The 13,569-nt window shown below is 42.4% G+C and overlaps 1 protein-coding gene across 1 annotated transcript in view; it reads left to right on the top strand.

Moving 5' to 3' along the window:
• The first annotated feature begins 1,070 nt into the window (after positions 1 to 1,070).
• Positions 1,071 to 13,569, top strand: part of ST6GALNAC2 (ST6 N-acetylgalactosaminide alpha-2,6-sialyltransferase 2) — a 64,904-nt gene continuing 52,405 nt past the window's right edge. Inside the window, exon 1 of the mRNA XM_075845072.1 lies at positions 1,071 to 1,377. Coding sequence (XP_075701187.1) covers positions 1,277 to 1,377 — 101 coding nt within the window. The 5' untranslated portion in view covers positions 1,071 to 1,276. The remainder of the gene's footprint in view (positions 1,378 to 13,569) is intronic.

The following is a 13,569-nucleotide window of genomic DNA, read 5'->3' on the forward strand; positions in this document are numbered from 1 at the left end:
TCCCTTCAGTAAAGAAGGGGATTCTGCGGCATTTTCTTATGGCAGTCAGATTATTCCGCGTCACTGGAAATCTACTCAGTCTCCATCTTTAAATGAATGGGTTATAGAAGTAAACCATTTCATGCACATGGAGAAAATGCTGGCTTTTGATAATAGGAATGAAGAGTTTCTTCGTACCTGGGGTGTCCGGATACAATTTAGAGAAGGTAGAAAGATGATGGAATGGATTCAAATAGCGTAAAAAACGTTCCCCCCCCCCCCTCCTGTCGTCGTCCCCATTTTTCTTTTTTTTTCTTATCTTTTTTCTTTTTGAAGGGTAGACATCATGGAGATAACATTACTTGGTGATTAAATATATGAAAATACTGGTTTGGTTTATTATATTGAGCAGAGCGCCGTCTCTGTGGTTTGTAACTAATGCGGTTTGTACTACACTATTTTATTTATTTATTTATTTTTTGGATAATGTTAAAGAATGTCAGTATTATCCATCTTGTATTCATTTGTTTTTTTCTTTTTTATTAACAATAAACATTATTTAGAGCAAAAAAAAAACAACTTCTGTGAACTGAAGATCACATTTGTAGCCCCTTTAATGAAGGCGCTGCCTACGGAGCAATTCCCTAATATATTATTATAACTGAAATTGCACTTTACATGTGAGAACAATCTTATAACTGGCAGAGGAATTTGCTATTGAAGACCCCTAGTATAACCATAAAAGTAATTCTACATTGTAAGTTGTCTTTCATATCTTGCTAGGTGTGGCAGCTATTATTAGCACCGCCACTACCACTCCCATCATCCCCACGAATATTGCTTCTTTACTTAAGCTTTGTTTATTCCAAAACATTCCTGTAACAAGCGGCACAGCAGGAATATTAATCCGGTCCCATCCCGGTCTATTGAGCAGGATACCGGGTAAGATGCGGGAAGCCACAATGTATTAACCTGTTCAAGGCTGTGTGTGATACAGTAGTGAGTGACACTGGGCAGACGTTGAAATGAGTGGGAGGGATCAGTGTGTGTGTATCTACACCCAGCTGGGAGCACACAAGTGTTCCACACTCAGCTCTCCTGGATGGGTTGCCCGCACTTGTGGGTGACTTCATTTACAAGAGGGTGGATTGCAGACTTGATCCAGGATCTTACAGCTCTGCCTGGGATAAGATTTACTTTTATAGTCTGTAATCCTGTAACAGGAGAACTCACCCCCCACCCCAAACGCGCACACCCCTTCTTGTCCCCAGAGTCTCAATCTTTCTTCTCTTCCTAAATGCGTATTCGTTGGTTTAAACTCCTGAGCCTGATGGTCGGGCTGGCAGTGTCCGCTATGTTCTATGGGCACTACTACACTTCCTTGGTGACTTCTAACAGGTAAGGGCATAGAGGTAAATGTGGGCATCCTTATAGGAAATGGCACGTATGATAATACTGGGACTTAGACAGCAGAACGGAGTTTGTCATTGGTCGTGCATCATCCATAATACTATGATCTGTAGTCTTAAGCAGGTAAAACTTTTCTGAACTTAGAGAATAAGGCGAAACAGTGTAGCGGTGAAGAGTTAATATTGAAACCATAGAACTGTGTTTGTCAGATGTAGCAGAGCTGAGTTTGTTTGGAATTACTCATCCATCATACACCATGAAATTGTTATCTTTGGTCTTAAATAGGACTACTGGTAATTCTACTTCATTATCTTAACTCAGAGTGATGCACAAACAGTGTAGCTCTAAATCTAAGTTCTGCAACATTTATGCTTTTCACATGACACTAGGTTTGGCTACTTTCCCATGAGCGTGACCGATTTACGCACGTAAAAAACGCGCTTAAATCTGTCTGTGTGCGCGTTGCATTTTTGCATGAGTGTGCTTTGCGTGTGGCATGTGTTTTTCATGCACTTGTAAGCACTTTTTTTTTTCACTGTAATTGATTAGCGAGACACGGACAGCACACGGATGCGCGTCCGTGTTTTGTCCGTGATTTTCACGCACCCATTGACTTCAATGGGCGACTAGGTGCATGAAAATGCACCAATATAGGACATGCTGTGAGTTTCACGCAACGGACACTCGCTACGTGAAAACTCACGCATGTGTGAATGGCCGCATTAAAATCAATGGATCCGTGTGCTGTGCGTTGTTTCAACGCACAGCGCACGGACGAGAATCCCGCTCGTCTGAATGAGTGCTAAGTGATATGGCAGCAGTTTATCTGAGTTGTATAGATATTTTGGAGATATCTAGCTGAGGTACTGCTGCCCAAACACACAGTTAACAAATTGTGACTGCCAGCTAGTAAAAGTGTTAGGTTAGCACATCATATATTTAATTGTATGCACGCTGGTTCACCTATTTTATGCATGATCATTCCGTTTACTCATTGACGTTGGCACATTTATTTTTGGTTCGTTTTAGATTGTTGTGAATGAGAGAACTTCTTGCAAGGATTGTAACAAAGTCAAACTGGTTCTTGGCATGTTCTAACTGGTTATGTGTGTAGCAGAGTACTTGCGTTTTTAAAATTAGTGAAATATTTTGTTGTAGTAGAGAAGAGAAAATCTGCAGACGTACAAGGATCTCATAGACTTGAGATGAATATTGGCAGAAAGGACTGGTCTTGACCATTTCCTCCCATTATTAGCCATAAATTAATCGGGTTCTTTCGGGGCAAACATACAGAAGTTGAAGAGTTTTTTTTCTGCTTCCTGTTAAATCTGACAACATATTTTATGAATGCTTTTGGTGGTATTGGCCAAAAATACAGTCGGACGACTGATCGGTCCTTCTGTGGTCCACTTTAAATCTTATGCCTATGGCTAGTTCAAGAGGTCATGTACGCGGGAAAGCCAGAATAACATGGCGTCCCTACAAGTCCATCTTGCAGGCACTGCATGTACTGCAGTATGATGTCTCCATGAGTCACTGTATTCTTCCCTAAAAGCAGGGGCATAACTAGGAAAGACTGGGCCCCGTAGCAATCTTTTGACTCCCCCCTCCCCACACACAGCCACACACAGCCCCCCCTTGTAAATAATGCCCCCTAGATTCTGCCATACAGCCCACCCTGTAGAAATTGTCACACCCCTTTGTAGATAGTGCTACCCTTTCCCCTGTAGACAGTCCCCTTCCCCATTGTAGACAGTACCATACAGCCCCCCTTGTAGATAGTGCCCCCACCTCCCCTTGTAGATCATGCCATACAGCCCTCCTGTAGATAGTGCCCCCCACCTCCCCCTTGTAGATGGTGTCATACAGCCCACCTGTAGATAGTGCCCCCTACCTCCCACTTGTAGATAGTGCCATACAGCCCCCTGTAGATCGTGCCGCCCACTGTAGATAGTGCCCCCCTCCCCCTTGTAGATAGTGCCCCCACCTTCCCCTTGTAGATACTGCCATACAGCCCCCCTGTAGATAGTGCCATATAGCTACCCCTTTAAATAACACCATACTGCCCCCCTGTAGATAATGCCATAAAGCCCCTCCTGTAGATAGCGCCATACAGCCCCCCCCTGTAGATAGTGCCTCCCAAACAAATAAAACAAAAAACGTTATCTTCACCTAGGTCCCATTCACACGACAAACGTAGCTGCTCCAAAGCATCAACGCCAACGGGATCCTTGCGTGACGGCCTGCGCAGGGATCCCGTCCCCTCTCATGCCGTGGGGCCCCTAGCAGCCGCTATGGCTGCTACAGGGGTAGTTACGCCACTGGCCTCTAGGAGAGAATACCTCTGTAAAATGGCATGAAATGGAGTATGGAACAATTTTTTTCATGCGGATTCTCACGGATAAATTATATCGGCTCATGGTCAAAGCCCATACAGTATATGAAATTCTATCAGGAAAATGAATATTCTTGCAGATTTATCTTTACCTGTCCCAACACCAACCCCCATATTGTTAGCTACTTGGAGTTTACATACATTTCTCCCACCTGAAGACCACCCTCAACTTTGCCATTCTTGTGCTAATAGCTCCCTGTATCCTGTTAATCTCTATTTTCTACAGACTTTTTGTACTCCGAAGGCTCCAATTTCTACTGTGGCTCCAATTTCTACTGTGCTATTATAGTCCCATCAGGACAAACCTCCTAATAAAGGAGGTGGTCAATATATCAATAAGAAAGACATTGGCTACAAAGAAAACAAAATTAGCGTGCAAGCTGCATGCTTTTTTCATGCAAATGTTAAACTAATCTAGGTCCTGCCAATTTTATCCGACAATCTAATGTGTATGGGGGCCTCCCGACTCTCCATCCATGGCAGATACTTTGCACCCACGAGATTTACCCTTCACCATTGAAAAAAAACATGCATGCTTGGCCGAGCCAAGTGTGCATGTTGATCAAGGAGTCTGGAGGAACAGCCGTCAGCCAACAGTTGCTATTGACGAAGTCGCACTACAAAAAGTTTGGTCTAAAGGTTCATTTATACACAATCGGCGTGTAGTAATGACCAAAATGATCAATTCCATTAAGGTGGGGTTATTTCTAATGATAATTCTTATCTCTACAGTCGCAAAATTGAAAGGGGTTAATTCATGACAGATATTTATTGCATATCCACAGAATATGTCAAATGTCTGGTAGATGAAGGTCCCACTGCACCTAACTACCACACCTATCTTCTCAACAGAGGTCCCTAATGTCCCAAGTTACGGAAAAAACGTAGCTTGCTGTGCTACATTGTTTTTGTCACGCTCATTCACTTCTATGGAAGTTACAAAAACAGCATAGCTCAGCTAGGTCGGCTGTTTGTGGAATCCTGTCCTGAAGTGCACTGATACTCCGCCTGGATGCGGTTGCTTGTGGCTCCCTCACCAGGCGAGTCGGTAGACCCCGATCAGGAGAGAAATGCTGGTCGTAAAGGTTTGACCCATAACTATCAGACATTCATGGCATATGCTATGGATATGCCATAAATGTTTGACATGAGACAACCCGTTTAAGTGGTGAACATAGAGAAGATCCTATCATGGGGAACAGTAGGGTCTTTTTTAGCTATCACGGCAAAAAAAAATCCTTTAAAACGTAATTGTACTAGAATATCTATGTGTGCAAATGCAGAGCTGATACAAATGATTCCCAAGTGAACTATAGAGACATTGGTTTAAATAGGAACGGAATTGTTACCCGTATACATACAGTCTTAGGTCTCATGAGCATGGTCATGTGCTAGTTATACGGAGCCGTAATAGGGCATCCATAGACTTGTTTAAGGCCCTACAGTACCGCCGCATGCCTCCGATTTCATATAGATGCATACAGAGATTTGTTTCTGTATGAAGCCGACAGAAAAGAGGAATTGTATCATAATCTGTTGGGTGCCCTTTTACGACACAGCGCGGGGCATACTATGGAGCTGCCGGGAAGTTGTGGTAACTAGTGAATGCTATCAATCATTGGTGCCTAGTAAACAGCAACCCCTTTACATTCCAGTTGTCATGCTCAGGTTATCTTGAAAAGAATAAGAAGGTCCTTTAAAGTCAGGATTACGTGTTATTACTTGTGATATGAGCAAGCAGTTTCCTATATGAAATGAATTTGCATAAATGTACACTTCAATGAAGTCAAGCTTGTAACATTACAAGGGCAAACAATACCATTTTATGTGTTATAGGGGCCCAGGGTATTATACTGTACTATAGATCGGAATTTCTCAAACCTATAGGCGGGTATTACTAGTGAGGTGCCCCCTAGTTGTTGGTGAGGCACAGCTGGTGAGGCAGTTTTAAGAGAAGTGTTCATATGTTGCACAGGTTTTTCTATGGTTGCACCAATCTCTGGTTTAGTAGAATAACCGACTCCCTTTTGTACTTATTTAAATGTTATATTGTATTCAGGAGCAAAAGTTCAAGATAAATTGAGGTAATTTTTAAATAATTTTGGCATATACTACGACCAATGATGAGGCTCAGGCTTTACCGTGTTCTGGCTGGTGAGGCCACAGTAGAAAAAAAAATTAATTGAGAAGCATTGCTATATGTTGTAGTAGCACTTTACATTAGTTGTAAGTCTTAGGGCCTGTTCACATCAGCATTCGGGTTCCGTTGATTGGTTCCATTCACTTTTCCGTCAGAGGAACCGATGAACAGAAAGCCAAAAGGAAACTATCGCTTATATTTGCATTACCATTGATTGGTAATGCTTTCCGTTTCAGTTTGTTTTTAGTTCCGTAAAGTTTTCGGTTTTTTTCACGGAAACAAAAGCGCAGTTGACAGCAGTATTGTTTCCATTAAAAATAATGGAAACTTTACAGGACGGAAACATACTGAAACGGAAGCATTAGCATTGAAATCAATGGTAATGCAAACGGAAGCAATAGTTTCCGTTTGGCTTTCTGTTCATCGGATCCTCTGACGGAAAGGTTGAATGAAACCCAAACGTTGATGTGAACAGGTCCTTTAGCTGTACATATTTAATTCTCTTATTATATCAGTGTAATGTTGACTGGAGTTCTAGGAAATTAAATTGAATTCAAAGGGGCCTGTAGCAAAGTCAATGCTGGACCACCACTTAACTGAACTATTGCAACGCAAGCATCTGTATGGTGCCCCATCAGTTCTATAAGGGAAAAACAGGTAGGGGGTGGCGGGAGGATGGAGTAACCAATTCAGCTCATGAATACATAGGACTACTTTACCCGGCACTAGCCTGGTGTTGGAGATTAATAAAACAGCGTTCTAACACAGGAAAGACCAAAATCATAAAACACCTACATTCGTACACTGTTTCCCTCGAGCTACTCAATAGTACACCCAGAAAGGGCACAATTTTCCTCATGACAGGTTTTCTTTAAGCCCCGCATCTGTTTTACCTGAAAAGGGCTGTTTTAGTAAACAATAGGCTGTCTGCGACTGAATTAGTGCAGGATATTACATGAGCGAGTGCTGGATACATCTTCATCATTCACCTCTATTACCATATGAGGTGATGTTTTACCACATCGAGTAGTAACCCTGATGATGTGCACTATACTCGGTAGCCAGACTAGCTGATAACGTAAAAAAAATATGCTTTTTTTCCATGCTTTCTATGCATCTTTACCGTGTATAATGTAAAATACCTCCGGTTCTGACTAGGCATGCAACTTTAAACATAGGTATGGGACTATGTATAATAGCATATGGACATCATAAAAGAGGGTCTCCCGTTCGGTACCCCCCTCTATGAGCCAGTACTAAGAAAACAGCGGCTCTTGCTCTGGCGGACTCAAGCCATCTATAACATGGATTGCATGGATGGCCCCGGCAGGGGAAATGCATAGTAGGCTGAACCTCCCGCAAGCAGAATCTGCTGTTTATCGGGGGCCTTATAAGCTACATAATATATTTGGCACAACTTATAACATACTAGACACACTTAAACCACTTTATGGCTGATGGAAGCGTACTCCAGTATTTTTTGCCAAAAATGAGCACAGGTGAATGATAAATTTGGTCCTGGGTAGCCAGATCCGAGGCGATCAGCTGATCGCAGGCTTCATAAGATAAGGCTTGATAAGACCAACAGTTCTACCCCTTGACAATCCGTGCCGTAATAGTACGACACAGGCAGAAGTGGCGCTGTGACACTGGCAATGTGCCTGCGTGATTAGAAGCAGGACTGCCGCTGTAATAGACATCCGCAGCCTTGCTCTAACAAAGGAGATCAGAGAAACCTCTGATCTCTGTTGTTTATCAGGATGCCAATTGCGGCATACAAATGGGAAGCACAGGGGGCATCCCCTTTGATTGCGTTACAGGAATGTCCTTTGACCTGATCTTTACCTGCAGCATACATGGGTAGATAGTCCAGGATCTATTATAGGACCCTAGGGCTGTATGTCTATAATGACTGTTAGCCCTAACAGTCAGTGTACTTATTAGTACACAGGCTAATGCTCATGCATATATGAATATGTGCAAGTAAATTATTATGTAAAATCATAAATAATTAATAAAATCCCATTAATAAATATGCAACTGAAAAAAAGTAAAAAAAAAAAAAATCACGCAACTACAATATTTTTCGATTTTCTAAAAAATTTTGATACAAGGAATAAAACCACAAATAATAGACATATTTGGTATCACCATAACTATAACAACTTGCTCTAAAAATCGAAAAACCGCACCATTTCCTGCGTTTTTTACTGCATAATAAATTTTGCGCCGCTTTTTTCAATGCTGGTGACATCTCCTCTAAAGAACGCAGCAATTCAGTCCACCTTCTGCAGTAGGAATTGACATGCTGTGGATGAAAAATACGCACCACAGGTAAATTTCTGGATGGAAATTTTACGCAGCGTGTGGATGAGATTTGTTAAACCTCATCCACTTTGCTGCTACTGTATTCCGCTGCGTATTTTCCGTCCGCATTTCCGGACGGAAAATACGCAGCAATTCCGTTACATGTGGACGAGCCCTAACTTCCAACATGCCCTGGTGGTCAGGGTATGCTTGGAGTTGGAGTTTCACAGCAGCTGGAGAGCAACAGGTTGCAGACCACTGCCCTAGCAATTTATATTCATGTTGGTTTAACAAATTTTTTTTATTATCAATCTATGAAAACACAAATTATTGGAAAGTCTAAGGCTGAATGACAAAGAGGATAATTCACATGCGGATCCACTGGCACAAGAACATCCACGGCAGAAGTCTGAGTGTCAGCCTTGGATTTCTGCCATGGATTCCTTGTAAAATATATCTCAGAATTTGCCAAATCCTGAGCGTGTGAATGTAGCCTAAGAGAGTACAGCACTGTGCCTAAAATATGTTCAGTCCCACCCACCAACTATTATAAATCAGGATATCCTATTCCCTGAGAATTATCCAATCGCTGCTTTTCTGGTCTTCTAACACACATCGGAATGCATGTCCCATGTCGTAGATTGATTCCTCCTAATCTCAGCCTCAAATTTCCATTCCTAATCACATACGCTAATCTCCTTTCCTTATCTGTTGCATAGGATTCCTGGACTGCAGCCTGAATATCCTGTGACCTATCATGTATCTAATCTTTTTGTCGCGATCCTTTCCTGACCATTTGCAATGACATTCCCAGTACTGAGAGGCCAATAGAGTTGATTCCATTGGTATATTTTAATGGGATTTTTTTTTTTTTTTACAGAATTGACAAATAAAGTAAGATTGAAAAAATGAAAGCATTTTTGAAATATTTTTAAAAAACATTTAAACGACACCTTAAAGTATAACTTAACCCACACACACATTACTATTTTCGTTTGCCGTGGTTCAATTGTGCCGCCATTTTACTGAATTAGGGGCAGTTATAGCATAGAAATATCTTTATATACTGTATAAAATATGGCTGCACTTTGGAGCTACTTTCTAGAATTGTAGATGGTGTTTCCATTCATGTTAATAGCTAGGCAAAGATTCAGTTGGTTGACCCCAGCTCTGTATCTAAATACCCTTGCCAATGCAGAGTGGCTTGTTGGCTTACTTCCTTGGTACTTAGCACACAGGGCACATGCCCTCCAAGCTCTCCCCTTAGCGGAGCCCCAGCACCATGGAGCCTTAAATGAGTTCTACTGGGAGTCTATGGATGCATTGGCACTCATTTATCAAAAGTGTCTAAAGACAGTAGCCCACTGGCCTTGTTGCCCATACCAACCCATCACAGTGCAGTTTATTTTTCCAGAGCAGTTTAAGAAATGGAAGTTGAGCTCGGATTGGTTGCACTGTACAACAAGGCCAGTTTTTCTTTAGACAGTTTTGAAAAATACGCCCCATTAAGTCTATCTATATAGCACATCTATAGACTTTCTGTAAGAATGTAAGCAAGACATAGAAAATGCATTCCATGGTTTTTAACTCTCAATGCTCAAATCAATTAGTCGCACCAACAGAGAGAGAATCATTTAAAAGAGGTCACATGACCTACAAGTAAAAATCTAAAAACATTGATTTCCCTTTTCTTTTACAATCCATTGTTAGCCCAGGTTACACCGGTCTGTAGTCAGCACATTGCAGACTGCTGTAGAGTCATGTGACTTCTTTCAATCACTCTGAACAACCTATATATGTAATTCGTAATCTGTGACCCCCCTTCCACCGACCAATCACTAGGGCCAAGCTGCCCAGAAAACCTCATATTTTTGGGTGAAGATAATATTAAGTAGATAATTGTAAGCCGACAGCTTTTCCTCCCGACTCCTGCTTGGACCAGCATGCTTTTTTCAATAGGAAGAGAGGAATAAGCCGCTGCCAGACCCTTCTGGCATCGGCTTATCTTGCACAGGAGCAAAGAATGGGACATGTTGAAATCCAACATACCCGACGTTTCTATTCCCTGACATCTGTTTAGATTATACAGTTGAATGGCGAGTACGGACAACTTTCATCTAATGTTTATGGGCACCTTTACATTTCTCTGTTTATGTCAGAGATTCACATTTGCCTATATCTCATGGAAATGTGTAAGCCATCTGTTCTTACTTCATTCCAAAGTTCTCCATTCATTGCACCACCAAAAGGTATCAATGCTTTACTTATCATCCGAGACATCTCACATCCTGCTACTAACTGCAGCCTATTACAATACCCAGCCCTGGTGTGGAGCAGTGGTCACTACCCCAGACTGCACGTCTTGTTTTCTTTGTTGTACTGTCATTAAGTCACAGCTAATATTGACTTCACCTACGCTGGTGTAAATGCTTTGTATATATTCCTGTAAATTGCTGTTTGCCTTTGGTTCGGCAACGTGTAAATGATGGATTGTACTGATACAGGAAGGGTAAATAGATCAGACAGGGCCCCATAACCATAATAGGGCCCTTCTGCGGCTTTACAGCACCCATTGGGAGGAGGGCTGGAACCTAAATGGGCAAAACTCCACTAAATCCATTGACCCTAAAAACAGTTAAGGGGCTGCTCTATGGTATTTATCATGTCATTATGGAACTATTTTCTTTTAGACTATCCTTCTGTATTATATCTATATTGATTTTAAGCTATCATATAGCAATGTTTTGGGTAAAGATTAAATAGATCCCAAAAAACTTGTCTGACAAATTTCAGATGTTTATTGGGGTTTTCAATGTACAGCAGAAAATCTATGATCAAGTCTACAGGAGTATATCCGCATATTTATTTCTGTGTAAAATAATTATATATGGGTCACCTTTAAAAAGGCTTTCTCCTCAAAGGTCCAACTCCTGAGACCCCCCAGCAAACAGCTGATATTACAGGGGGGGGGGTGGAGTTGGTGTTGGCTGTCAATTTCCCCTGTTGCGGCCACTGCAGGATAAATATAGTATTACATGTGGCCATTCAAGTGAATGGCTGTCCAGAGTCTGTCAGAGTGAGAACCACTGCTTGTTAGTTTTCAGCATCTTTGATAGCTTTTAAAGTGCTAGTTTTGTATTTTTACTGGGCCCCAGATGGCTGTGGGTCCAGCTCCTAAGACCCCTGGCAAACAGCTTATTTTGGCTGGGAGAGATTCAATCAGTCACACATTTTCCACAGCAGCAAAAACGTAGTATTACACGTGGTTATTTAGAGGGATGGCTATCAATATACTATATTCCTTACCTGAGTTCACCAGAGCGAGAGCCGCTGCATATTAGAAGCTCTGGGTCATGGAGGTAGGGTCCCAAGATCTAATAAAGCATATGGACTGGGGTTATCAAATCAGAACAAATGTTTATTGGTATATAATATTCATACTGTTGCATATCATGATATTAATCATTGTCCATTTATCGAGATGTATCATTACACTTTCGCGCCACATTGTCATAGTGTATCTGTTCTCTTATGAGGTAGGGGGACCCAAATGCAACTGCTTTCTCTGCTGCTTTCTATTACTACACTATTTACAACATAGCAATATGGCATATATGCTACCAAAGGGCACATAGTGTGAATTATGTTTTTACTGTATAATGCATATACCACATTTCTTTAATATACTTCAATTATTCAAAATCTCCATTTATGTCATGAGGTGATTGGTAATATAGTAAGAGCAGTTTACGTCTTCATTCACATCTGTGTCAAGGTTCCGTTCATGGGTTCCCCTGAAGGAAAGGTCCGACGGAACCCATGAGCACAATCCCGACGCAGGTGTGAACGAAGCCTTAATTGCCAACAGCAGACATTAGCTTTGTGAAAAGAAAATGCCGGCATGTTAGATTGGCAGGGAAAAATTTCCCCACTGTTGCACTGCTTTGTTATTAGCCCAATCATAGCATACATACAAAAGGGGTCCCATAGCAAAGCTTAAACTAAGCCCCACTATTATGTTGTGTTAGGTTTTGCCACTCACGGCAAAATGGGAAGGGACCAACCCAGGAAAAGACTGTCCAAGGGCCCCAAATGCAAGCCCCTAATATAAACAGTGACGGGGCACTATCTACAGCGGTCTGTGTGGCGCTATCTACAGGGGGGTGTGGGGCACTATTTACATGGGTTTGTGTGGCGCTATCTACAGGAGGTCTTTGTGGCGATTTCTAAGGGGGCTGGGTGTGATGCTATCTACAGGGGTGCTGTCTATGGCGCTATCTATAGGGGGGCTGTGTGGTGCCATCTACAGAGGGGGGTGTGGCGCTATCCACACGGTGTATGTCTAGTGCTACCTATAGGGATGCTCTGTGTGATGCTGTTTACAGGGGGAGGTGTGTGGCGCTATCTATAGGGGGTGTGTGTGATTCTATCTACAGGGGCTCTGTATGGTGCCATCTACAGAGGGGCTGTGTGTGGAGGTATCTACAAGGGGGGGGGCGTGTGGTGCTCTCTACAGGGGGTTGTGTGGCGCTTTCTATAGGGGGCTGTGTATGATGCTGTCTACAGGGGGAGGTGTCTTGCGCTATCTACAGGGACTGTGTGTGACACTATCTACAGGGGCTGTGTGTGGTGCTATCTACAGGGACTGTGTGTGATGCTATCTACAGGTGCTGTGTGTCATGCTATCTACAGGGGGTGGTCTGATGCCACCTTCAGGGGTTGTGTGTGTAACTATGTACAGGGGGCACAGTGTATGTGGTGCTTTACATTGTTTGACACAATTATATTCAGGGACACAGTGTTTGGTACTATTTTATTTAGGTGTGCAGTGTTTGGTGCTATAATATTTAGGGGCACAGTGTGTGGCACCATGACAATTTTATCTTCGTTTATAGGTGTGGAAATGTTGGAAAAGTGAGGAGCCGAAGACATCAGAGTGGCAAATTCTGCAGAAATGGGTCATGGCCGGGAGAAGTAGTCATAAAGTCTGGACAAGATGCAGCGGAAAAGACAAAAAAAACTTTTAGAATCTGAGAAGTCGTCACCTGTGAGTCACTAGAGAATCTGTCATCTCTCCTGACCCATTGGGTGTTACCATTCCTCTTGGCAGGAGGATGTGTCCCTGCACAGTGTGAAACGGTCAGTATGTAGATACACAGCCCTTTGACAAGGGGAATCATAACACTCAATTGTTAATGCTTGCACAAAAAGCTAGTGTTAACAATAGTTAGGGCGCGGCAAGGCGGCAGGGGAGAAGGGAGGTCCAAGTTTGGGTAACAGCTCAGGGCCTATGGTCTACTTAATCCGCCACTGAATATAAAAGAATATGAACTTGACT

This window comes from Rhinoderma darwinii, chromosome 13, assembly GCF_050947455.1.
Source record: "Rhinoderma darwinii isolate aRhiDar2 chromosome 13, aRhiDar2.hap1, whole genome shotgun sequence".
Classification (NCBI taxonomy): Eukaryota; Metazoa; Chordata; class Amphibia; order Anura; family Rhinodermatidae; genus Rhinoderma; species Rhinoderma darwinii.